The sequence below is a fragment of the Felis catus genome, chromosome A2 (genome assembly GCF_018350175.1).
Source record: "Felis catus isolate Fca126 chromosome A2, F.catus_Fca126_mat1.0, whole genome shotgun sequence".
In the NCBI taxonomy this organism is placed as follows: Eukaryota; Metazoa; Chordata; class Mammalia; order Carnivora; family Felidae; genus Felis; species Felis catus.
Window position 1 is genome coordinate 94111240 of NC_058369.1, and position 26520 is coordinate 94137759.

The window sequence follows — 26520 nt, forward strand, 5'->3', positions numbered from 1 at the left end:
TTTTAAATAGATTTAAGATTTCTATCTAATTTTTTAAAACTGCACAAATTTGTATGGAATAAAAGCCTAGAAAAATTAAAACTATAGATTGGATAATACTTGAAATTAACTCTAGTGTGTATGATAGAGGAGGGAAAATTTTGTTGCAATAATTCGTCTCTTAAATCAGTTGAAATGTATTTTTGTACCACAATTTAAGCTTCAATAAGTTTTGCTAAAGTCATAAAAAATTTTGTCTTCCCTTAAAATCACACCATAAAGATAACTCTTCCAATGCCCCTTTTTTTTTTTTTTTTTGCCTTTTTGCCTTTTTCTTTTCAATAGTCCAGAAATGATATTTACTAACATCCTTTGGAAAGCAATCTTGTCTGTAACTCAGGATACAAGTTTGTATATAAACTTAAATTCTTGTTTTTGTGATTTGAATCCATTCCATTTTGGCCTGGTCTGGAAAAACACAAGCATCTACTTTTACTCACACAGTTCCTCACTCATTTCCTCTTTGAAGAGTCAAAACCCAATTGATTAGGTATTTCCTAACCAATATTTTTCCCCAAATGTCTTAGCATTCCTAAAGAGCAATAAATAAATAAATATTGCTTTTCTTAACATTAATTTATGAAATTTTGTCTTGGAGAAAATTACTTGAGTTTCAAATATCATTAGCACTTAACATATTTCTTTTTTTCTGCTTGGGTGGGATTCATGACAGCCCCACTGCAGCATATCTGGGGGGAAAAACTGACTATAGATCTAACACAAAGAGCAATGAGAATATCTTTTGTTACAATATTTGGTCTTTTATTCTCAGTTCCTGTAATAGCTCCAGAGTAATAACTTTTGAAGGCTGTGTCTTTTGTTATATATAACAAGCCCCTTTCAACCACATCTGAGTTTATGTCAATGAGGTAGTTTTTGGAGAGCGCCTAAATAACCACAGGATGGGGGGCTGGTTCTGCCTACAAGGTCACAAACAAGTCTTAACAAATTTAAGAAGACTTAAATCATTCAAAATATCTTTTCTGACCACAATGGAAGAAAACTAGAAATCAATACTAAATGGAAATTAGGAAAATTCACAAATGCATGGGAATTAACACACTCTTGAACTACCACTGGGTCAAAGACAAAAGCAAAAGGAAAATTAGAAATTTCTCAAGACAAACTAAAATGAAAGTACAGCATAACAAAACTTATGTGATACAGCAACAGCAGTGCTAAGAGGGAAGTTTATGGGGATAAATACCTAGATAGAAAAGAAGAATGATTCAAACAACCTACCTTTACACATAAAGGAACTAGTAAAGGAAGAACAAACTAAGCTCAAAGTTGGCAGAATAAAGAAAATAATAAAGATTAGAACAGAAATAAATGAGAGATTGGGAAGAAATCCAGAAAAATAAGAGCTGGTTTGTTTTGAAAAGATATCAAAGTCTACAAAGCACTAACTAGATGAAGAAAAAGAAGGAAGATGATTCAAAATAAATGATGTAAATGAAACAACATATCACAACAGATGCCATAGAAATAAAAAAGATCATAAGGGATTATTATGAACAACTCTATGCCAACAAATTGTACAATATAGAAGAAATAGATAAAATTCCTAGAAACATACAACCCACCAAGACTGAATCAAGAAGAATTAGAAAGTCTGAAAAGACTAATAACAATAAGGAGATTCAATCAGTAATCAAAAACCTCCTGGAACACCTGGGTGGCTGAGTCAGTTAAGTGTCTGACTCTTGATTTTGGCTCAGGTTATAATCTCCCAATAGCGAGACTAAGCCCGTGTTGGGCTCTGTGCTCAGCGTGAAGTCTACTCGAGATTCTCTCTCTCTCTTTCTCTGCCCCTCTCCCCAGCTTGTGCTCTCTATCCCTCTCTAAAAAACAAAAAACAAACCTCCTAACAAAAACAGCTCAGGACTTGAGAGCTTCACAGTTGAAATTACCAAACATTTAAAGAAGAATTAATACAATCCTTAAATTCTTCCAAAATATAGAAAAGGGAACACTTCCAAAATCATTTTATGAGGCCAGCATCACCATGATACCAAAGCCACACAAAGATACTATAAGAAAAGAAAAACTACAGAGCAATATTCCTGAGGATCATAGAAGCAAAAGTCCTATAGAAAATATTAGCAAACTGAATTCAACAACAAATTAAAAGGATCATACACCATTACCAAGTGGGATTTATCCTTGGCATGCAAGAATTGCTCAATACAAGCAAATCAATCAGTGTGATATACCACATTAACACAATGAAGAACAAAAATCACAATCATCTCAGTTCTAGAAAAAAATGCACGTGACAAAATTCAACACCCTTTCATGATAAAAACAAACTCTCAACAAATTAGGTAGAGAAGGAACTTGCCTTAACACAATAAAGGCCATAGATGAAAAACCCACATTATACTCAATGGTGGAAAGCTAAAAGCTTTTCCTTTAAGATCTATAACCAGGCAAAGATACCCACTCTCACTATTTCTACTCAATACTGTAAGTACTAGCCAGAGCAATTAGGCAAGAAAAAGAAATAAAAGGCATCTAAATCAGAAAAAAAGAAGTAAAATTATCTCTTGATGAGCTTACATGAGCTTACATGAACTTATAAAGTTTCAAGATACAAACTCATCTACAAAAATCAGTTGCATTTCTTTACACCAATAATGAACTATGCAAAAAGAAAATTAAGTAAATAGCATCAAAGAGAATAGCACTGAAAAGAATAAAGTACTTAGGAAAAAACATAACCAAGGAAGTAAAAGACTTAAACCCTGAAAACTATAAAGCACTGATGAAAGAAATGAAAGCAGATACAAATAAATGGAAGGACTTCTTGTGTTCATGGATTGGGATAATTAATATTGTTTAAATGTCATACTAGTCAAAGTGATGTATAGCTCCCTGTAATCCCTATTAAATCCTAAAGATATTTTTTACAGAAATAGAAAACACAATCCTAAAAATTCATATGGAACAACTAATCATCAGGAAAATGCAAATCAAAACCACAATGAGATATCACCTTATACCTGCTAGGGTGGTTATTCAAAACAAAAATAGGTAAATAGATAGACAGGTAGGTAGATATATATAGAGAGATACATAGATATAGAAATGTTGGCAAGAATATGGAGAAAAGAGACTCTCTTGACATTGTTAGGAATGCCAAGTGGTGCAGCCACTATGGAAAACAGTATGGAGGTTCCTCACAAAATTAAAAATAGAACTACCACCTGATCCAGTAATCCCTCTTCTACGTATATATCCAAGAGAATTGAAATCAGGATCTTGAAGAAATAGCTGCAGTCCCATGTTCATTGCAGCACTATTCACAATAACCAGGATATGGAAACAACCCAAATGTTCCATCAATAGATGAATGGATAAGAAAATATGGTATATATACACACTATGGAATATTACTCAGCCTTAAAAAAAGAAAATCCTATTTATAGAAACATGGATGGACCTGGAAGACACTATGCTAAGTGAAAGAAGTCAGTCACAGAAAACTCTCTCTTATACATGATTTCTCTTAAATGAGGCATCTAACATAGTCAAAAATATAGAAGTAGACAATATATATAGATAGAATCCTTGTTAAAGGAATAACTTCCTTTTTATTTAAGGTGCTGTATTTTGGGATGTTATCCCTTAGAGGATTATTTTCTTGAAAAGGAAGGCATTTTTCTCCTTTTGGATTTACTGGCAGTAAGTATGATTGTTAACAATTATAAAATACTACTAATAATATGTCTTTATTAAAGCTTTCCAAAGCTAAGTGCCACAGAACACTATTCTGTAATTAAATGTGTCCCCAAATCATGTTTAAATGTTTGTTTTAAATAAAATCTTGGTGGCTCAGTCAGTTAAGTGTCTGACTTGGCTCAGGTCATGATCTCATGGTTCATGGGTTCAAGCCCTGCATTAGGCTCTGAACTGACAGCTCAGAGCCTGGAGCCTGCTTTAGGTTCTGTGTCTCCCTCCCTCTCGCCATCCTTCCCCCAGTTGTGCTCACTCTCCCACTCTCTCAAAAATAAAGAAATAAACATTAAACAAAATCTCACCTGGAGATCATAATTTGCATTTGTATAGATAAAAGCTCTGAAAATCCCTCCTCTGAAGAAACCAGTGTACTTAGGTCAGAATTCACAAACACATAACAAAAGATAATTTGTTTTATGGGATTTCTTTTCCCCACCAACCTTTAAGGAAATAGTGTGTGAAGTGCTAGACAATATCAAAATGTATAATCATTATTGATAACTTCTAGCTTCTTTTAGTATTAAAAGTTAAGGGCTACATTACACAAAGGAGTAAAGATCAGTATTTTTTAAGAATTGTGTATAGTTTGTAGGTTATGCGAGGAATTAGTATGTCATAGACCATTTCACAGAATGAACAGGAATGGATACATTAAGCCTGTCAGGAAATATAGTTGCCATCTAATACCAATGAAGAATGGCAAAGACCCTCAATTATCCTCAAAGTCATTTTCTACTGGCCTGAATTCTAAGTAAGTCCATAGTCAAGACAATGTGGGAGGAAAAGTTATTTTGGTTTCAGTAAAACTTTGAGAGATACTCTGTCCCTGCCTGTGATTGCCACCATTCATGATTTTATTAACAGAATAATGAACTTACTTGGAATTAGCAAATGTACTACAGTTATTTGTGTCCCTTCATCTCTCTGAAAGAAAATTAGGTGGCATTACAGATAGGAGAGCAAACTCATTAGATATAAAAAATTACATACAAAACATAAATAATGATAAACTTTGATAAACAGGAATGAATCATGACCAGAAACCCTTGGAAAATTCAGAGATATTGGACATAATATGGAAGGATATGTGTGTGGCTCTACTAAATGATGTATACCTCACCATGCTTCTCTGATGAGAGTACAAGTGTGCCCAGAGACACATGGTGATGTGTCAGGAGATTCTCAAAGTCACAGAATTAATTTGGCATATCTTCCTAGAATCTTGTTTTTATTTAAAGACTCAAAAGTAGGGAGTTATATAATAGGGGCATCTGGGTGGCTCAGTTGGTGAAGCCTCAGGTCATGATCTCGCTTGTGTTCTCTCTCTCTCCCAAAAATCAACATTAAAAAATAATTATAATAAATTCTATAGTAATATTTAAGATTATATAAAAACTTCACAGACATTTCTCAATTGTGTTCACTCTCCTTCACCACTAGGGTTTCTCTGATGGAAAGGCATGAAGAAGACTGCTAGGAGAAGCCATATATAGCACAATGGTTATGAGCATAGGCTGCAATCAGTCTGATTGAGGCCTCCAATACTTGTTAGCTGTGTACCTTGGACAAGTATTTAACATCTCTGTAATATGTTTCTTCATCTATAAAAGAGATAACAGTATCTACCCCATGCACTGTTGGGAGATTTATATGAGTGATTATATATGCATGTGCACGTGTGTGTGTGTGTGTGTGTGTGTATAGACAGACAGACACATACACACACATACACACTTATTTGGAATAGTGCCTGACATATTTTTTACCATGTAAGTGTTTTCTATTATTATGAATATAATTATTAGATTGTACTTAATGTGGATCAAACCAATCAAGTTAATTACAGATAAAAAATATTCTTTAATGAAATTTTTAGATCAACTCCAACCTTTGACATTTGCCTCTTTTTCCTGAAAGTGATGTATAGGAATAAAAAACTCAATTGAGGGTTCTGCTTAATACAATCTGCTAAAATATTTATTCAGTATGCAATAATTGCTAATTATGTTACATATTATTTAGAACTTTCTATGTGCCAGGCAGTCTTGTATAAATCGTCATAATAACTCTTTAAAGCAGGTAATATTATAATCTTTCATTTTATAAAAGAGGAAACTGATAATGTTTGCAGTTCAAATAACAGGTTACATGTTTCCTTTGCTATATTCTATTAGTGGTATACTATGAGTTAATCAACAAAAAATATTTCAGACACAAATTATTGTGTGGAGGAGGCTATTATTCTGGATGGACTTTTCTATACCTAAATTTTGGTTTGCTGAAAACTAGTAGCAAAACAAAGGAATATGCTTGATGATTTTTCTTAAATGCTTACTGTTTTGGATGCTGATTTTCAAAATACAAAATTATATCTCATTTGTATCTATTTTCATATAGGACTTCCACTTGCAATTACCATCAGTTATTTTCTTAATCACAATGAGATTATAGTTAATATGAGTCTTTATAAACCATAATAAATCATGTAAATTGGAAAGATCCTATAAATACAGTGAACTATGTATAGTACTGTTGCCATTGCTTTACCTAAAATGAACATCTTCGTTTATTTTTATAATCTCTCTTTTTCTGACTGAACCTAATCATTACATTTTGGTCATGACATATATTCATGACTATATCAGAATTATATTGAATCTTTTTCTTTTTATATTTTCTAAATCTTAATGTTTGAAAACATACTTTTTAACAAGAGATTGTCCCAAATCATACTTAAGTCTGAATTTTAAGGCAGTCATTTAGAAGAAAGTTACTGATCAGTAATACAAATGTTTGTTTTCTTTTTTGAAGGTAATAATTTTTTAAATTTATTGCATTTTTTTCTTTCCTGTTTCCTTGCAAAAGTTGAACCAAAAAAAATTCTGTAATCTAGTACTTGGAATAATGGTTGAATTTTGTGATAATCCCAAAACTACGGCTCATGTTAATGCTTGGCGAGGGAAGAAGGACCAGACAGCTGCTAGTCTTTTAATTAAACTATGGAGAAAGGAAGAGAAAGAACTAGGAGTAAAACGTGATAAACATGGGATGATCATTGGTAAGTGTATTTACAACTGTTATAATAGCAATTAGATGCATATTTTTAATTGAGATATAATTGAATTTTACGTTGCATTAGTTTTTTAGTTTTTTATACATTACAAAATTATTACCACAATAAGTTTAGTTAACATTCGTCACCACACAGTTACAATCTTTTTCTTGTGATGGAACTTTTAAGAACTACTCTCAGCAGGGGCGCCTGGGTGGCGCAGTCGGTTAAGCGTCCGACTTCAGCCAGGTCACGATCTCGCGGTCCGGGAGTTCGAGCCCCGCGTCAGGCTCTGGGCTGATGGCTCAGAGCCTGGAGCCTGTTTCCGTATCTGTGTCTCCCTCTCTCTCTCTGCCCCTCCCCCGTTCATGCTGTGTCTCTCTCTGTCCCAAAAATAAATAAATGTTGAAAAAAAAAATTAAAAAAAAAAAAAGAACTACTCTCAGCAACTTTCAAATATATAATAAAATATTGTTAGAATAGCCACCACCCTGTTAATTACATCCATAGGACTTCATCATCTTTCACCCATATTTTTAGAAAGAGGTCTTTAAGATATGAGGGAAGTATGAGAACTTTCACCTCTTTGTTTAAGGTTCTTTTCACAAGAGTTTGAAGAACTTGCTATCATAAATTCTGAATGAATGGAAGAAAAGTATATTATCAGCAGATTCATATTTTTATATTTTCAGGAAGTGGTATTTGATTATATTGTTTAACTCAAAACAAAACAAAACCTAACACCATGTCCTAAAGAAGTTCCTTTGAGTTACCTGCTTTTACAAATAGATTCAACCCATTTCATTTACTGATAAAATTGGGGATACAAATAGAGTGCCTGTATAGTATTTTGCACATTGCTGTTGATTCATATTCATGCAGTTTACTTTTTTTTTTTTTACAAATGAATAGTCTAATGAATTATTATAAAGTCAACATCTATGTGACTAATACACAGTTTACATTATACATTGCATATGTATATGTAACACATACATAAAATGTTACAATAATTTTATTGCATGTAAGTTAAACCACAATAGGAATGATTTTTAAAGGAAAAACAAAGAGAAATGATCTATTGTAAACACCCCAGAAAGACCCTACTCATAGACCCTTTCCAAGCACAACTGGATCTCTTCTATTCAATATTGTTCTTAAGATTCATCCACATTAGATTTAAAGCTGTATTACAAAGCTGTGGTCATCAAGACACTATGGTACTGGCACAAAAACAGATACATAGATCAATGGGACAGAGGAGAAAACTCAGAAATGCACCGAACTATATGGTTAGTTCATCTTCAACGAAATAGAAAAGAATATCCAATGGAAAAAAAGACAGTATATTCAGCAAATGGTGTTGGTAAAACCGGAGAGTGACATGCATACACCATACACATGCTTACGCCACACACAAAAATAAACTCAAAATGGATGTAATACCTAAATGTGAGACAGAAAACCATCAAAATCCTAGAGGAGAACAAAGGTAGCAACCTCTTTGACCTTGGCCACAGCAACTTCTTAGTAGACACATGGCTGAAGGCAAGGGACAAAAAGCAAACGTGCACTTCATCAAGATAAAAAGCTTCTGTACAGCAAAGGAAACAATCAAAACTAAAAGGCAACTGACTGAATGGGAGAAGATAATTTGCAAATGACATCTGATAAAGGGTTAGTATCTAGAACGTATACAGAATTTATAAAACTCAACATCCAAAAAACAAATAATCCAGTTAAAAAATAGGCAGAAGACATGAATAGACACTTTCCCAAAGAAGACATCCAGATGGCCAACAGACACATGAAATGTTGCTCAATATCCCTCATCATCAGGGAAATACAAATCAAAACCACAATGAGATATCACTTCCCACCTGTGAGAATGGCTAAAATTAACAACACAAGAAACAGGTGTTTGTGAGGATTCAGAGAAACAGGAACCCTCTTGCACTGTTAGTGGGAATGCAAACTGGTGTAGCCACTCTGTAGAACAGTATGGAGATTCCTCAAAAAAACTAAGAATAGATCTACCCTACAATCCAGAAATTTCACTATTAGGTGTTTACCCAAAGGATACAAAAATACAGATTTGAAGGGGGTATGTGCTCCCCAATGTTTACAGCAGTATGCTCAATAATAGCCAAACTATGGAAAGAGCCCAAATGTCCATCAACTGATGAATGGATAAAGAAGAGGTAGTGTGTGTGTGTGTGTGTGTATGTATGTATATATATATATATATATATATATATATATATATATATATATATAGAAATATTACTCAGCCATCAAAAAGAATGAAATCTTATCATTTGCAATGACGTGGAGTAAAAATATATTGTGCTAATAAGCAACATAAGTCAATCACAGAAAGACAAATACTATATGATTTCACCCATATGTGGAATTTAAGAAACAAAACAAACAAACATATGGAAAGGCGTGGGGGAAGAGAAGAGAGGGAAACAAACCACAAGAGACTCTTAATGATATAGAACAAACTGAGAGTTGATGGAGGGAGGTGGGGATAATGGGCTAGATGAGTGATGGCTATTAAGGAGGGCACTTACGAGAAGCGCTGGGTGTTGTATATAAGTGATGAATCACTTTTATTTTTTTAAGTGTATTTATATATTTTGAGAGTGAGAGAGAGCATGAGCAGGGGAGGGGCAGAGAAAGGGAGAGAGAGGATCCCAAGCAGCCTCCACGCCACCACTGTAGAGGCCGACGTAGGGCTTGAACCCCGAACTGTGAGATCCTGACCTGAGTTGAAATCAAGAGTCAGATGCTTAACCGACTAAGCCACCCAGGCACCCCAAAAGTAATTTTTTAATGTTTATTTATTTATTTTGAGAGAGAAGAGTGTGAGAGGGGCAGAGAGAGGAAGAGAGAATTCCAAGCAGGCTCTGCCCTGTCAGCACAGAGCCCGATTCAGGGCTCAAACCCATGAACCTTGAGATCATGACCTGAGCCAAAATCAAGAGTCAGACACTTAACTGACTGAGCCACCCAGGCACCCCTAAAATAGTTATTTTGTGAAATTTTCATATTGTACGTAAATAACAAAAAAGCTCTAAATTTTGCCACAGAATGGGGAACAACTGGATTACTTATGCTTTCACAAGAATAACCATATACAATGCACTATTTTATAATATATATTCTATGTCTGGAGTAAAATTTCAAATTAAATTAATTTACTAATGTTTTTACCTGTCCTTTCTATGTTTTCATGATATGCAATGAGTAGATACAAAGAAACCTCTATTTACTAGTTTCCAAGAAGAGCAAAAAATCATGCCACTGCCTGCAAACTGCCCAACTATTGCAATTATGGATGTTGCCGAGAATATCAGAGCAAAAATTTATGCTGTGCTGGGCAAACTAGGTAAGAAGCTACTTGTCACATTCATAAGAGCCTCTGTTTTGCAGAGTGTGCAAGTTCATTTTGCTTTGGAGTCTATTTTTCAGACATCAAAAAGTCCCCTGATATAGATAAATGCATGTTTCATTGTTACTCTAATGTCCAGCCTACAACCTTGATGAATTACAGTCAGAATCTCTGGGTATGGAGCCCAGGCATCAGCATTTTTCAAAGCTCCCGAGGCAGTTCTAGGTGCAGCCAGGATTAAAAGTGGTTAGTTTAGATGATTAGGCTTAAACACAAGAATTCTGAAATACTTGCATTTTTAAAGTCCGTCTTTTTTTCCCTTTTCTTTTCTTTTTTTTTTCTAGTCCTTGCTTCCTATTAAGGGAAAAGGTACTCAAACATTATTCAGCCTCTGAAAATACAGTATCATTGTCTTAACCACAGCAGTGACTCAATAAGGATGACCTGGCAGAGGTTTCTTATAGGAGGAAGCCAAAAGCTCACAAAACTAACTTTTCCATAATCAAGATGAAACAAAAATAACTGTTTGCATTAGTTTTTATGATAGATATATGGGGTTATTATATATTTTTTTGGAATTACTTGCTTTGTTACAGTAATTCTCTCTTTATAAACTTTGTTTAGATTTTGAAAATTTACCTGGCCTATCTGCTGAAGATTTTGTCACTCTTTGTATCATACATAGATACCTTGATTTTAAAGTGAGTACTTTCTTATAATCTTGTTATTACACTCTGATATGACAAAAAAAAATCAATTGGGAAATAAAAGATCTATATTCATAGTTGTAAGCAGTCAACCATGTATTGTAAGCAGTCAACCATGTACTGTATAGTTTTTATTTTCCATTTTGCATCTGATACTGTTCCAGAAACATGCAATTAATTAACTGGCTATTTTTCATAGGATATGATTTCATCTAATTATTTATAAAAGAAGATGGATGTTACTGACAGAGGCATTCAGAAGTTTTACAGAATTTTTAAAATATAATTTCTTCTGTTTATAGAGCATTAGGAGCTATAATTAATTGAATTATTAATGAATTATTGCTTATTAAAATCAATTAATATTTATTAAAGATTTTATTATTAGTTTATATGGTAATCAAATATCAGTTAAAGGATATTAAGTTGCTCACCCTGATGGTTATATCTTTATTGGCAAATAAATGCTTTTGAAGTGTCAGCAATGTCTTTTTAAGTACATTTTCTTCTAATATTAGTATTATATATTTGAATGTTGCCAATGAATAAACCTATTTTCAAATGAAAACAAAGCTCCTTTTCTTCCCAATCCTGGATATATAAATTTTTCTGCAAATATAAGCATACTCAAGCACATTAATTTGCAGACAACCTAGAATATGAGCTGTCAGTATGATGAAACCATGGAGTTTTAACAGCTTACGATTCAGTCTTAGGTAGAAAATAAGGGGCAAGAGACAGGACTCTAGATTCCCAGGAATCCCCATGCTCAATGTCCTACAAGTTCAGCCTGACTTAGATTTTTTTTTTCTTTCAAGCAATTTATATTCTTTATTTTTTATTTAAGTAGGCTCCATACCTAGTGTATGACTTGAACTCACGACTCTTGAGATCAAAAGTCGCATGCTCTATGGACTGAGCCAGCCACGCACTCCTTAACTCATTTTTTAATACATGGGTTTGGGGAGGAAAACATCAGTAGTTCCAGAGGATGAGACTAAAGCAGCAGTTTCTGCAACTATGAAAACAGTGTGACTATCAACCAGAGGGCAGTGACAATGACAGTGAACTAGACTTAGGTAGTAGAGCCTCATCCACAAATACCTTATCACTATAAAACATTTAATAAATTACTTCTGAATACTCAAATGTAACTATTGCCTCAAATTATTCCCAATGCACTTATTCCCAAGTAGTAAGATGGGAAAGGGTGGTTCAGTAGGTGTTAACTTTGGAACAACCACCCAAATAAAGGATTACCTAAAATTATATCATTTATTTTTGGTTAATTTAACTTTTTAAACTTAAACTTTATTATAACAGATTGGAGAAATATGGAATGAAATCTATGAAGAAATAAAATTAGAAAAGTTAAGACCAGTCACTACAGATAAAAAAATTTTGGAAGCTATTACAACAGCATCAGAAAATATTGGAAAGATGGTTGCTTCTCTTCAAAGTGAGATGATTGAAAGCCAAGCACACCAAGATGTGCAAAATGAACAAAAAGTATATGCAAAAGTAAGTCACATATACTTTTAAGGCAGAAGATAATTTCATTGTATAAGCTAGTTGACCAGAGGATATATTTGCCTGACTTATGTTTCAGTTATTGTGTAGTTTTTTCTTATAGTTATTTTCAGTGTTCTTGTGAAATTTTTAAAGAAACCATGGAGTTAAGAGCCTGAGATTCAATTACTATATTCACTATGAATTTATGGCATTGTAATTTGATTTCTACAGGCTTACATTTTAAAAAATAGACAACTGAGATACATTTTTTGAAATGTCAGTTCCAAAAATTGTGGTCTATTTAAGGGTATACACTTGGCAAATTGTGTCTGATAGTGTATCTCTGTGACTGTACATTTAACCTCACTGGGAAAGTTCGCCCTCATCCATCCCTCTGTGATAGGCCCTTACTGGCATGCCAACCATAGGCATATCCATAAAGCTCCATCCTCATTTCAGTACCATAAAACTTACAATGAATGTTCTATCTAAAAATCCAGAGGTAAGCTGGCCTCTGACTTTAATCAGAAAAACCTTCCAGGAAAATATAAACCATTCTCCTAAAGCTTTGTGTTCAGTCAGAAACTGAATACAACAGAAGTTTTTGAACAAATAGGTTAAGTAGCTATTTAGCTTGTCTCCAGATACAAAGGTGATACAGATTCCCCACTTCTGGTTGGTGACCCTTTATGATTACAATTAAATGTTTACAACTCTTTAAGGTGATTTCCAAAGTTTTCTATTGTCTGATCTTTCACATAGTCTATTAAACGTTTGTATCTACAGCCTAGTAGGAATTCTGTCTGCATCCACCTGTGAATTCTGCTCCATCTTAGACACCAATTTGCTTGAAAGTTTTAAGAGGTTTTATTGCATAGATGTTGCCATTTAAGTAATTTATTTCTCTTAAGCGGGAGAGCCCTCTTGGAAGTCCTGCTGCCTCATTAGTTCCGTAGAATGGCAGAACGTCTGCTGTGTGGACTAACAACTGTTGATTTGTTGGTTATTTTTGATTTGTTATCATGGCTTTGACCCCATTTATTTTTAAGTAGTTGTTTAATTAAATACTTAGGTTCATAATTCATAAATTTAATAATATATGCTAAGGGCATGTGTCCTCTGATTATAATTTAGTAAATAGCCTGTTGAGAATTGTTTCTATAATTTAGAAATAGCCTGCAGTTAGTGGTTACCTCCCTAGACTGCATCACCACAACCAACACGGCACTCTCACAAAACTGCTTGTGTTAAATTGCTACAGTCACAAATTAGTAGTTTTCCTGAAGTAACCTCACGTAAACTATTATCAGTGGCGGTAGGAATCTCTTTATTTTCTCCCGTGAATTTGCCGTTGGGTCATTTACTTAGCTTGTTCTGGATTATGATGTGTCTTCACAAGTGATAATCACATAAAGCAATCAGTCTTTGGAAAATGATTATTGTTATTTTATATTTTATATTTTTATAACAACAATTTTATATTACATTTCATGGAAAACAGTTCAAACCTTAGCCACATAGTGAAGGAAGGATTTTTTCCTCCATATTTAGACTTTTGCTGAATTCTGAATATTCTAATCCTCTGCTAGTCATTCTAAAATTTACATTGGCAAAATCTAGGTCTTCCTTCAAAGTAAGGGCTTTAAAAAAGCGCTTTGGTATTCTTCCATAGAAACTGGAATTCTTACTTATCTGTCTCATTTCAGATACAAGCCACACACAAGCAAAGAGAACTGGCTAGTAAATCATGGGAAAATTTCTTGGCCAGAACATCAAATGCTAAAACTTTAAAGGTAGGACTTTTAAAATCTTGTGATATCCACAACAAATAGTCAACTCAGACAAACAGACTTTTTCAGGAATATTCATTTGCCTCTTCTGCTGATCTTTTTTTTTTTAATGTTTATTCATTTTTTTTTAGAGAGAGAGACAGAGCATGAGTGGGGGAGGAGCAGAGAGAGAGGGAGACACAGAATCCAAAGCAGGCTCCAGGCTCTGAGCTGTCAGCACAGAGCCTGACGCAGGGCTCAAACTCACAGACCACGAGATCATGACCTGAGCTGAAGTCAGACGCTTAACTGACTGAGCCCCCCAGGAACCCCTTCTACTGACCTTTCTATAGAATACCAACACTGTTAGATCCTCACATGCAATGTAGGATAATAAGTGAAACTATGCATTTTCATATTACAGAAGACGCTACTTGGAGTTTTATTTGATCTAGCAATGGGAATCAAGGATGATTTCCTGGATTGCATAAAGGAGATGATAGTCAGCCAGCAATGAGCAGGAGAAATGTGCTCCTACTTTCCACTTTGAGTCTTCTTATTCATTGGTCATTTCTTTAAGAAGTAGAGTGAAGGACAGAAAAAATAATTGTCTGTACTCTCTCCCCTAAGGGTATTTCCCTTCCATGACCATCAAAAGTAACGTTATATTAAAGCTTAAATGAGAATTGAGAAGAAACATCCCTTTGGAAAAATGTGATAAGCTGTTTCAGGAATAAGTTAGAAACTAATCTAAAAACTTTATAATGTTGAATGTTTACTTGAGATATGTGAGAAGCAGCAAGTATTTCCAAAACCTCCTTTTTCTATTAATACTTTTGGATATGCTTTTATGTAAACTTTTTTTATATATAAACTTTTCCCACTTTTTCCATTAATACTTTGGATATGCTTTTATGTAATGTTACAGTTCTTCCACTAGATATGAAATTGTTGAATGTTAAGTTAGGCCCTGAAAATAGTGAAACCACATTAAGGTAGCAAAACCAAAGTTAAGAACAAAAGCTCACTTGAGGTACCATGTCTTCCCCTTCTCAATAAAAATTCTTCCCAACTTATAAAACATCCTCACAACTATCTGTACTTTTAAGGAATAATTAATGAAAATCATCCCCTCATTTGTTTAAGAATGCAGATCATTTGTTACCTTGAATTTCACCTGTGGCAGGGCTTCAACTATTGAGTTTAACTATAGGTGCAACAGGGGCACCTGGGTGGCTCAGTGATTAAGTGTCCAACTCTTGATTTTGGCTCAGGTCATGATCTCACAGTACATGGGTTTGAGTCCCACATTAGGCTCTGTGCTGGTAGGGCAGAGCCTGCTTGGGATTCTCTCTTCCTCTCTTTCTGCCCCTCCATAGTTCTTGTGTGTGCGTGCTTGCTCGCTCGCTCTCTCTCTCTCTCTCCCCCCCCCCCCAAAAATAAATAAACTTAAAAATTTTTTAATATAAGTGCAACAAATTATACAATTTATATTATTCTGTTTGAAGCATTTAAGTGTTCTGATTAGTTTAATTTATGAAAAATATTTTGAAAATATGCATCACCCAAGTTAGTAGCTTATTAAATTATGTGCTAAAAATTGAACATGATTTCCTTAGGACCGCCTTATTCCTTGGTCATATATGACTGGTACCTCTGGAAATTTCAGTAATGTTTTTAGGTGACTGGTGTCTTCTGCGTTGTATAAAAGATATAACTTACTAATAATGATCTTTTGAGCCTGAGTAAGTGTAGGTTACAGGGCTACTTAATGAACACTCTAAGTATAAGCCAGGCACAATTAAATGTATTTCATATACTTCATTCTAAGTACAATGGTTAATGCTTTAATAGAAATTAATACTACTTTCTTTCTAATTTAAAAATCTTCAGAAAGCAAAGAGGCTTCAGGAAAAAGCTATAGAATCCTCTAGATACAGTGGGCAACCTCCAAATGCAATATTTCATAGGACAGATATTAAAGGCCTTAACACAACGGTAAGGGTTTTTGCTTCATGACTTTTCTTAGTAGATACTGAATTTAGTCTCCATAGAATGTTATTTCCATGGGGTTTTGTCTCATATTTGTTCTTTTCACTGGTTACATTACCCACAGTTAAGGCATAATTAACTCTAAAGTACCTCCACTCTCACCCAGTACTGGTTTAGACCAGATCAGCCTTCCAGGATTTCCAAGAAACTGCTATAATTTGGTATCTCTTCCAAAGTCAGCTAAAGGATGAATGGGTTTCTCTCTTATTGGAAAATTTTGCAAATGAACTCTTAGATATATACCTTTTGCTTTTCCAGGTGCCTTCTGGTAGGGTAGTAACAGTGGAAAGCACTCCTGCCCGATTACTGGGAGGACCTCTGGCTGATACAGACATTGCTCTTAAAAAACTGCCTATTCGAGGAGGAGCCTTACAAAGGGTGAGAGCAGCCAAAACTGTGAATGAGCCAAAGAAGATTGCTCCTACATAAGACAGTATACAGACTGTCTGAAATAAAGTCTGCTTATTTTAGTTAAATACATGTTTATTTATAATTATAAAGCAAATATTTTGGAGTATTTTTGTAGGAAATATTAAGAAAAAATAAAAGTAAGCACACACAATTTATTTGTACTGAAAATATCAACATTTGGCATCAGAAGAGCTGTCATCAATTTCTTTCGAAAGACTGCTAATTCTCTTAATTGTAAAACATATAGTATCAGTTAAAACTCCTTTGGTTGCATGACTACTCCATCTGGCTTAAAGTTTTAAGCCAATAAAAAACTTTTACAGGCACTCTGTAGCTATCAAATCTAGGAGTAAATAAGACTGCAGGCATTGTTGGATCCAGGGACTAAAGCTCTGAGTAGAATCTCCTTCCCTAGCAGCTACTGGATTATATTTTCCCAAATTGATACCCAGTTCAGAAAAATACATGCCTGTCTCTCCACAATCTCTGCAACTGCCTCCACATGTTGGGACCCTTGATTGGTCACATGCCCACTGAAGCCATCCACCATGACTTTGGCCAGATCTAAGTACTGCCTACTCCCAGAGCCAGAAGCAGGCCAACTCCAAACAAAATATAGAGATGGACTGGAAAATCAGGATATTGTTATCATATGTACATGTAAGTACTGGGCAGAAAAAACATTTGCAACAATTTGTTGGTCAAAGTAAAATAAATTATGTCTGTTATAAAAAGCAAATGTTATTCATGAGCTAAACAACAAAAATAAAAATACAGATGGTTTTACTCTTAATATATAAATATGCAAAGTTAATTCTAATGCTATTTTCTTCTTTAATGGGGAAGGGAAGGGGAGGGTTGGGAAGTGTTTTCCCTCCTTTGGTGGTGGAGATAGCTTTCCAAAAAACAGGAGATAGATGCCTTAATGCTGGATGTGGAACAGAGTGTCCATGTATGTATGCAATTATGAGGTTTCCATAGACTGTCTCCATTCCCATAAAATCCAGGGAAGCCACAAGGTTGAATTCATGTCCAGGATAGGGAGAGACAAGAACCTGTTTTCTTTAATAGGAAAATATGCTGGTATTTGAGTCTAGATTCTAGGCCCATAGGCACACTCAGCAGTATACTGGTAATTGTGTAGCAACTGGTTCTTCAAGAGGAAATAGCCCTTATTTGTAGTGTTTGCCAATTTGCATGGTGTAAATACTCCCACTGTGACCAGTTACAAGCTACCAACATGATGCTACTGAATCCAAAGTTGGGAAGACCTGCATAGAGTCCATGTTATCAAATAAGAGAAGGCTCCATCACCCCACTGGACCCACCTCCTGCAACTTCCTCCTCCCTTCTCCTCCTCTTACCTCATCTCACATTCCACCAGAAACTTTCCATTATCCCCATCTCTGAAGGTAGTAGTATCTGCAAAAAGGGGAGAAAGTGCAACGTTTTTCATGTTCTAATTAAAATGAGTTGACAGTATACCATTGGCCAGCAGCTTCTAATCCTGGCCCAGCTGCCTATTCTCCTTGTGGCCCACAAGAATAGATAACATGCATCAGCTTACCATGCAGCTTTGTCTCTCCCGAATCCTTTTCTTTATTACCACCACCACCACCAAGATATTAGAAATCATAATTTGTTCCTCTTCTTGACAGGAAGCCCTAAGCACAAAGAGTCCATGAAAGAGTAGTTACTGGGTCAAGAAAAGATGTGGATAAGAACACGCAATGATGTCCATACAAAAAAGCAACAGATACACCTCAAGTATGTCAGATACACACACAATCAAAATGAAGTGTTCATGGCTAAGAACAACAAATCTTGCCTCATTTTGTAGACTATATGCTAAGCTCCCTAAGCACAAGGTAGAAACTACATTCATTCATTATTGAAACCAACACTTCAGTAAATAAATCATTAAATCAGTGTAATGGTGGCCCCAGCTCCTGACAGCCTTTCCCTTGAGCTCTGCAAATGCAGCAAAGTTCTGGGCTCAAAAGGAAGATTCAGCCAACAAAATACAGGTAATGCTAAACACAGATATATTAAGGTAGTTCACATGTATTTACTCCATAACAGTGATAGACTTTATCCAAAATGAATTTTAAGTATTTAAGACATAAATACTATTACATTAACTGATTACATAAACACTGTGTAGAAATAGAATTGATATTACTTGGTTGAATATAATTTTTTGTATCTAGTACAATGCGACATCTCCAAACTGATTAGGACAGACTACAAAGTAGTCTGTGATATCGCTGGACCTTTCCCCTCTGCTGTGTAGATCTTACCCATCAGGAAGAGGAAAGGTAAAATAGGGCAGGTTGTTACCTAGCAGCCATTTAACAGCTAAATAAATGTAGGTGGATGGAGGATAGTGTTGCTTCATACAGACAATTAACCTTGGTAGACAGATGTGCATTGTGTTTGCATATTACAATTCCAGCCACCTTTGTAGTGAGCAAGTGAACCAGTATGACAATGTCACTATAATAGGTCTCTGTCTCTCCTCACATCCTGTGCTCCTACACCAATCTTGAGCCCTCTAGTCCATCCAGCCTGGCTGAAAGGCAGACAATATGTTTTCTTCCATGAGTCAGTTGAGACAAAATTTCAAGCTCTCAAACTGAAACTTTTGCTAATAAACTAAATTCAAAGAGAGTCAAAAGAATAAAAATGGAGTTTAGTGAATACAGATGAAATGGTTTCAACATGCTTCAATAATGAGATTTTTACCACATGAGGGAGCTCATCCCATGGTTAAACTCTATTAGCCAGTTCTTGCTTATATTGGATGAAAACCAGTGAATAATTAGGTGAATAACTCATCTCTTCCTCTGTCTTCTGGAGCACAAGATATGTTTCATATCACAGGAAAAAAACTATTGTGTTCAGCCTAAGTCTTTTCCGGTCAAATATCTATTTTCTGTAATCATTCCTCTTTTTTTTAATGTTTATTTTTGGAGAGATAGAGAGACAGAGTGTGAGCAGGCAGAGAGAGAGGGAGACACAGAATCTGAAGTAGGCTCCAGGCTGTAAGCTGCTCTAAGCTGTCAGCATAGAGCTTGACATGGGGCTCAAACCCATAAACCATAAGATCAAGACCTGAGCCAAAGTTGGATGCTTAACCGACTGAGCCACCTAGGTGCCCCTTCTGTAATCATTCTTATTTAATCATTCCAGACTTTATGGATCTGGCTAGCCCCTTCTGAAGTGCCACCATTTATTAATTTTCCTTTAAACTGTGACCAAACTAAACAAAGATTTCCAGGTGTTGTAGGTCCCATGGAGGTTATAATGAAAACAGTATTCCTCATTTTTACATACTTTCTGCCAACAGAACCTAAGCTTACATTAGTTTCATTAGCAGTTATGTTTCATAGTTGCTTATATTGAGTTTACAGTCAAAGATGCTTTCTGAGAAAGAGAAAAGCAGCCCCTGACAGTCAGGAATTGGCCTGGTACTATCAGGTCAAAATTCTATAGATACACCTAGTGCCTAGATCTTGATTTCTGATAATATTCTCCAATAAAAGAAACCAGGGCTCCTTGGAGAAATGGCTGGTTCTGGGGATGGGGCAGAAATACACAAGATGAGTCTGGAACATCCTATAGAGCTCCCAATGACCAAAGCTGGAACAATTTCAGCAACAAAATAAGTAATGTAGTAGTACTGGATTATAACCCAAAGTATAAATAAATGTCTGTTAAGTTCCTACTGATATGATGACGAATGATATGATAAATGATGAAAGAAAAGGAATCAAGGAAGAAGAAGGGGGGGAGTGAGGGCAGACAAATCTCCCATATAAATTATCTACAGATAATTTATGTAGATATTCCCTCCTTCAGCATGTGGAACATTACTTCCCATTCTCTTAAATGTGGGTTATACTTAGTGACTTGCTTCCAAAGAATACAATATAGAAACAGAAGAGAAAGTAACATTATAGCGGAGAAACCTGGGATACACTACCTTAGCCAAGGTTAAACATCATCAGTGATAACTTATGTTGATAGCATATACCCTTGATCTGAAGTATTGAGAACAGTACTTTACTTTTGTGGTCTTCACCCAAAAATCCTACAAATTCAGTCTAACTGTAAGAAAAACAATCAAGCAAACCCAAATTGGATATTCTGTAACATACCTTATCAGCACTCAAAACTGTCAAGGTCATTGAATGAAAACACCTTCTTAGAGCCTAAGGAGACATGATACCTTGATATATTATGGAGTCCTGGATGGGATCCTGGAACAGAAAAAGGATATCGGGGAAAAACTAGTGAAATCCAAATAAAATATGAAGTTTGGTTAATAATGTATCAGTAGTGGACCATTAGTTATGACAAATATACCATACTAATGTAAAAAGTTAACAATAGGAAAAAAATAGGTGAGGAGTATACAAGATCTCTGCATTATCCTTGCAACTTTTCTGCAAACTTAAAACTATTCTAAAATAAAGTTTATTTAAAGTTTAAAAAAATGATCTTTTGAATGATCTAGTCAGATGATTTCGAACAGGGCAAAAGAGAAATACATATTGTCCCCCACTCAATCATATTTGACCACCATTTCTCTTTTTTTAACTTACATTTTCATAGCATAAAATTGTTTTTGAATTAGTGTATTAGTTCCTACAGTACCTTTGTCCCACTGCAATGGCAGCTCTGTGAGTCAAGGATTATTCAGCAGTATACCTACAAGCTCAATACGTTTTTGTGAATGAATGAACGATGAAAACATAATAATGTATTTTTCTTTATAAAAATGGCATGATTTGTGCCAAAAATTGCTGGGGAGGGAGGGGATTTTTAACAGAACGTGGTATCTAAGTACCAGCAAAAAGACTTAAGATGAACTGCTCTAAAACCAGACTGCCCGTTTTGGCAAATGTCCTTTTTACTATTTTTAATAATCCAATGTAGCCTGTTAATTCAGTTAGGTGATCTAGGAAGCCATTTTCAATTAACCTATTTTGGATGGCTAACAATTAATTTTATTAACACTGAAAAGTTAATAATTGCTGCAATAAAAATTTGTATGACAACTATGATTGATAACAACTAGTTGAACAATTTTTTAGGCTAAAATTATCTGGTTTTGCTTTATGACATTGAATTTTTGAGCTTCAGTCATTTACCCACAGGTTGTAAAAGAGAGATATCCTCTAAGGAAAGTCATGACCCTATGCCTCCACCTGCAGGAAATGAATTAGGCGGTTTTTAAAAAAAAAAAAAAAATTTTTTTAACGTTTATTTATTTTTGAGACAGAGAGAGACAGAGCATGAACAGGGGAGGGGCAGAGAGAGAGGGAGACAGAGAATCAGAAGCAGGCTCCAGGCTCTGAGCTGTCAGCACAGAGCCCGACGCGGGGCTCAAACTCATGGACCGTGAGATCATGACCTGAGCCGAAGTCGGCTGCTTAACCAACCGAGCCACCCAGGCGCCCCATGGGCAGTTTTTTATGTATCTTTCTGGTCATCTGAGCATAAAACCCACCCTCCAACCAGCTAATTTATGAGCTTAGGGATCTGTCCTTAATTGGCAAGATAAAATATTTTCAATATAGGAATTTATTAGACTGACAACCTTATCTAGAACCTCATTATACAAAACTCAGTTATATGAAATAATTTTTTTTTTAAATTTTTTTTTTCAACGTTTATTTATTTTTGGGACAGAGAGAGACAGAGCATGAACGGGGGAGGGGCAGAGAGAGAGGGAGACGCAGAATCGGAAACAGGCTCCAGGCTCTGAGCCATCAGCCCGGAGCCTGACGCGGGGCTCGAACTCACGGACAGCGAGATCGTGACCTGGCTGAAGTCGGATGCTTAACCGACTGCGCCACCCAGGCACCCCGCGCCTGAAATAATTTTTATAAAATAATACTTGAAAGCCATGCAAACCATTTATTCTTTAATGTTGGAGATTCTTAACCTGGGGTTCATGGACCCCTTCCCCCAAAATCATACACAAAATGATGACACTGTGTACATAAAACTCCTTGTTAAAGTGTCTATAGCTTCATCAGAATTTCAAAGTGATCCATAACTCAAAGAATGTCAGCCCCCACTCCACCATTTAATGTTTATTCTTGGATCAAGTCAAATCATCAGACAGTTGCCCATTTGTTCAGTATTATTTTTGCTACTTTTAAAATTATTTATATTTAATTGAGTTTGGGTGTGGTGACATCAGCTTGCATTGAAGGGAATCTGTCATTGCCAGGATACTTGAAAACACAGTGCTGTATCCCATGGTAGCCATTATGAAAACCTGTCATCTTTATTGGTTTTTAGTCCTAGCAAAGGCTGGGCTTCTCCTAAACATGTTGTTTGGTTTTTCTTATCAACAGTGAGGGCACCTGCATGGCTCAGTCAGTTAAGCATCCCACTTTTGATGTCAGCTCAGATCCTGATCTCAGTTCCTGAGTCAAGCTCCATGTAGGACTCTGTGCTAACAGTGTGGAGCCTGCTTGGGATTCTCTCCTCCTCTCTCTCCCGCTCAAAATGAATAAACATTAAAAAAAAAAAAACTTTTTAAGTGTGAATCTTGAAAATGCTCATGAGTCCTTCACCTTTAGAAGTAGAAAACTCAGACCAAACTTACAGCTACCTTTTTATCAAAGGCATAGGCTTCTATAACATGCATTTAAAAGTATTCATCCAAAATACAACTACATATTATTAGTTTCCTGTCTTTATTTCCCATCATCTAAATTTCCTCATCTACTTCATGTTATCCTATTGTTTGTTATATATTTTTAAAGCTTCACATCCTCTTTGGAATAAGATGTGAGATGTATGTAGGAAATACATTTAAGAAGAAAAACTGAGCTAGTACCTAAAAACCAAAATTCTACCAAACTTCACTTTACTAAAATGAAGTTTCGTACTACCTTTCTGTTTTTTTTTAATTAAGCCAATAAAAGTGAGAACGTAAAAAATTTTAGTCCTTAACGCATAGAAAAACACTTTAATATATAGGATGGCTTGGAGATGAAATGCACATTTCAGAAGCCACTCAGTACATGACATCAAAATCAAATATTACTTTTTAGGACAATACTGGCATTTATTTTGGCACAATTTAAAGTCAATATTACGTATAAGATACCTTAAAAAATTAGTCACAGCATTACTCCCTCAACTATTATATTTAATAATATATTGCATTTGCATTTTAAATGTTTTCTTTAAAGATGCTTTACAGATATGCCTTCCAAATAAAAAAAAATATTGACAAATTACCTGAAAAGATGGAAATGCTAATTCAATAGCCATAAAGCATTTACACATCACATCAACAAAAATACAACTTTCATAAATATTAAAGAACTAGAAATAACAATTTTGATAAATACTATAAGAAATATTTGACTTCAGAAATACTGACAGAATTAAACCTTCAGGTTGATGTCACTTTGCTTGAGGTATTTTCCATGTTCTCTATCTTCTATGTAAAAATCATGTTTTGTAAAATCCAGTCCTATAATATGAGAGGAGAAATTGTTAATACTCACTATAAAATGACTTTTAAGATTTCATCCTTTTAAATAACCCTATTGAAAAACTTAATTTCAAAAGCCTAATTATAGGTCCTATCTTTAAAATTTCTTCAATAAATGCAATATGAATAACTATGATGTTAAACAGATTTCTCATGAACTATTTGTGGGAAAAAATAAGGTAATAATTTTAATGATCTACCAAATGTATTATATCTCAAGATCATTTAGATCATGTGTCTGTACATCAGAGCTCCTGCAGTTTCTAAATAATATAAAATCAGTAAAAATGAAAATCAAAGTCAATCATTAGGAAAAAATAAGGCAAACTTGCTAGCTTATTGACAAAAATGATTAGATGTTGAATTTTTAAGAAGGCTGAACTGCTGGGGGCACCTGGGTGGTTCAGTCGGTTAAGCGTCCAACTTTGGCTCAGGTCATGATATGGTAGGTGAGTTAGAGCCCCATGTGGGGCTCTGTGCTGACAGCACGGAGCTTGCTTAGGATTCTCTCTCTCTGTCTCTCTCTCTCTCTCTCTCTCAAACTAAAAACTCAAAAAAATAAAGAAAACTAAACTTCTATTCTCTTAAGTATACATTTAAATTACCTCCTGTTCTGCGGAAAATTATACTTGGGAGGCATCACCTGTCTTCTGCCCATTCCATGAGATCGTGAGAGCAAGCAGTCTATATACATGTCCCAGAAATCCTGAGCTATGCTTAAGAAGACATTATAATGTCTAGGCCGCTGGGATTTTTGCAAAAACAACATGAAATTCCAGAAAGCGTCCACATTGTGCTGTATCTTGAGTTCCTTGAGATCTATCAATGTCAAAGAGCAAGAATTCCAGCATTGGAAATCAATATCTTCTGTGATGCCTGGGCTGATACTGGCAAGCACCCCCTTTTGAAATTCAAAGTCAGCATTAATCAGATTGATCAGCATCATGCAGCCCAGTGGTAGGTAGAACCGTCCTCTTGTGGCAAAACCCATATTCTATAGAGGAAAAAAAAATGAGGGAATATATTTTTAAGTTAAAAAGAAAATTATTCAATTATTCAATGATCTATTTAAACCTAAAATTTTACAAAGACATATGTATGTGTTTTTGATCAAGCCAAATTTGTCTACTATGTATTTGTTGATTTTCCTCTAAGTTGCTGACTCTCAAACCTTGTTTTGAAAAGATACAATTACAATCTGTTTACCAATGTTCTGATAAAGTCTTCAGCAGCCACTGAAATGCAATACTTGTTTTTGAAGATGTGATGGATTCATTTCATCACAGACTTTTAGAGCTGAAAGAAATGTTTGTTTTAAATTTTTTTTAATGTTTATTTATTTTAGAAAGAGAGACACAGCACAAGCAGGGGAGAGGCAGAGATAGAGGGAGACACAGAATCTTAAGTAGGCTCCAGGCTCAGAGCTGTCAGCACCGAGCCCGATGTGGGGCTCGAACTCATGAGCCGTGAGATCATGACCTGAGTTGAAGTTGGATGCTTAACTGAGTAAGCCACCCAGACACCCCTGAAAGAAATCTTTAAAAACATATGCTCCAACCTTTACAAATTAGAAAAATTCTCAACTGATATGGCTATGCACATTCTCAGGTCTCCTGTGTCCGTATCTAAGACTCCTACCACAACACATTCCAACTAAGTGAATCAGAACAGGCTATTCCATGTGTAACCATGAGAAAAAAAGGTGTTTTTTCCCCTAAATTTTAGATGTAACCAATCTATTAACCCAAGTGGTGTTGGATGTTCGAGCACCATTTAAAGTTTCAAAGTTACTGACACTTCTTCCATTTCTATTCATTGAAAAATATTTGTTATGCACTGATGTCTGGTGGGTCCCTGGCTACTCTCAGGTTGTTAAGGATCTGTTTGCAGAAGATTAAACAGACATACCTTTTGGAGCAGGAAGACAATAAAGGTGATATGAGCTAATATGACATAGTGTAGGGCCAATGACATTCAGCAAAATCTTGCCATTTTCTAATGGTCTTTGCTCAAGTTTCCCTGCCAAATCATCACTCAGTAAACTGGCTACATGAGTGGACGTCAAGGACTAAATTGGCTTTGAATTGCTACAGAGCTGGCATTGGAAAAGTCCCTGACACAACCTTGACAGCCAAGGCCGAGGAGTGGAGAGGGGGGACAAATCCAGAAGACTCACCACCTCCTTACCCATATACCACCGTCTGACATCTGCTCCAAAATAATTTAGGGTAAAGAGACAAAAGAAAAAAACAAAACAAAAAACTTTGCTTATTCAGGTCTTTTCACATCGTCAAAATCTGTGCAGATTCCCAAAC

At 35.3% G+C, this 26520-nt stretch overlaps 2 protein-coding genes across 18 annotated transcripts in view; one reads left to right on the forward strand and one right to left on the reverse strand.

Moving 5' to 3' along the window:
• The window catches only part of CFAP69 (cilia and flagella associated protein 69), a 61277-nt gene extending 44532 nt beyond the window's left edge, over positions 1 to 16745 (forward strand). For all 4 annotated transcript variants that reach the window (XM_023250327.2, XM_023250328.2, XM_023250330.2 and 1 more), the window contains 8 exons: positions 3645 to 3726; positions 6646 to 6838; positions 10089 to 10226; positions 10854 to 10930; positions 12260 to 12457; positions 14155 to 14241; positions 16111 to 16215; positions 16528 to 16745. In XM_023250327.2, coding sequence (XP_023106095.2) covers positions 3645 to 3726; positions 6646 to 6838; positions 10089 to 10226; positions 10854 to 10930; positions 12260 to 12457; positions 14155 to 14241; positions 16111 to 16215; positions 16528 to 16698 — 1051 coding nt within the window. In that variant the 3' untranslated portion in view covers positions 16699 to 16745. The remainder of the gene's footprint in view (positions 1 to 3644; positions 3727 to 6645; positions 6839 to 10088; positions 10227 to 10853; positions 10931 to 12259; positions 12458 to 14154; positions 14242 to 16110; positions 16216 to 16527) is intronic.
• The window catches only part of FAM237B (family with sequence similarity 237 member B), a 166508-nt gene that overhangs the window by 116155 nt on the left and 23833 nt on the right, over positions 1 to 26520 (reverse strand). For 12 of the 14 annotated variants that reach the window (XR_006594850.1, XR_006594852.1, XR_006594856.1 and 9 more), the window contains 4 exons: positions 24092 to 24184; positions 20841 to 20942; positions 18248 to 18344; positions 18045 to 18102 (listed from right to left, as the gene is read on the reverse strand). Coding sequence is in view for 1 of the 14 variants with exons in the window: in XM_045053230.1 (XP_044909165.1) it covers positions 24807 to 25196 (390 nt within the window). In the remaining 13 variants the exon portion in view is untranslated. Of the gene's footprint in view, positions 1 to 18044; positions 18103 to 18247; positions 18345 to 20840; positions 20943 to 24091; positions 24185 to 24806; positions 25200 to 26520 lie in introns of those variants that run through there. The other 2 variants (XR_006594851.1, XM_045053230.1) reach the window with 2 other exon arrangements.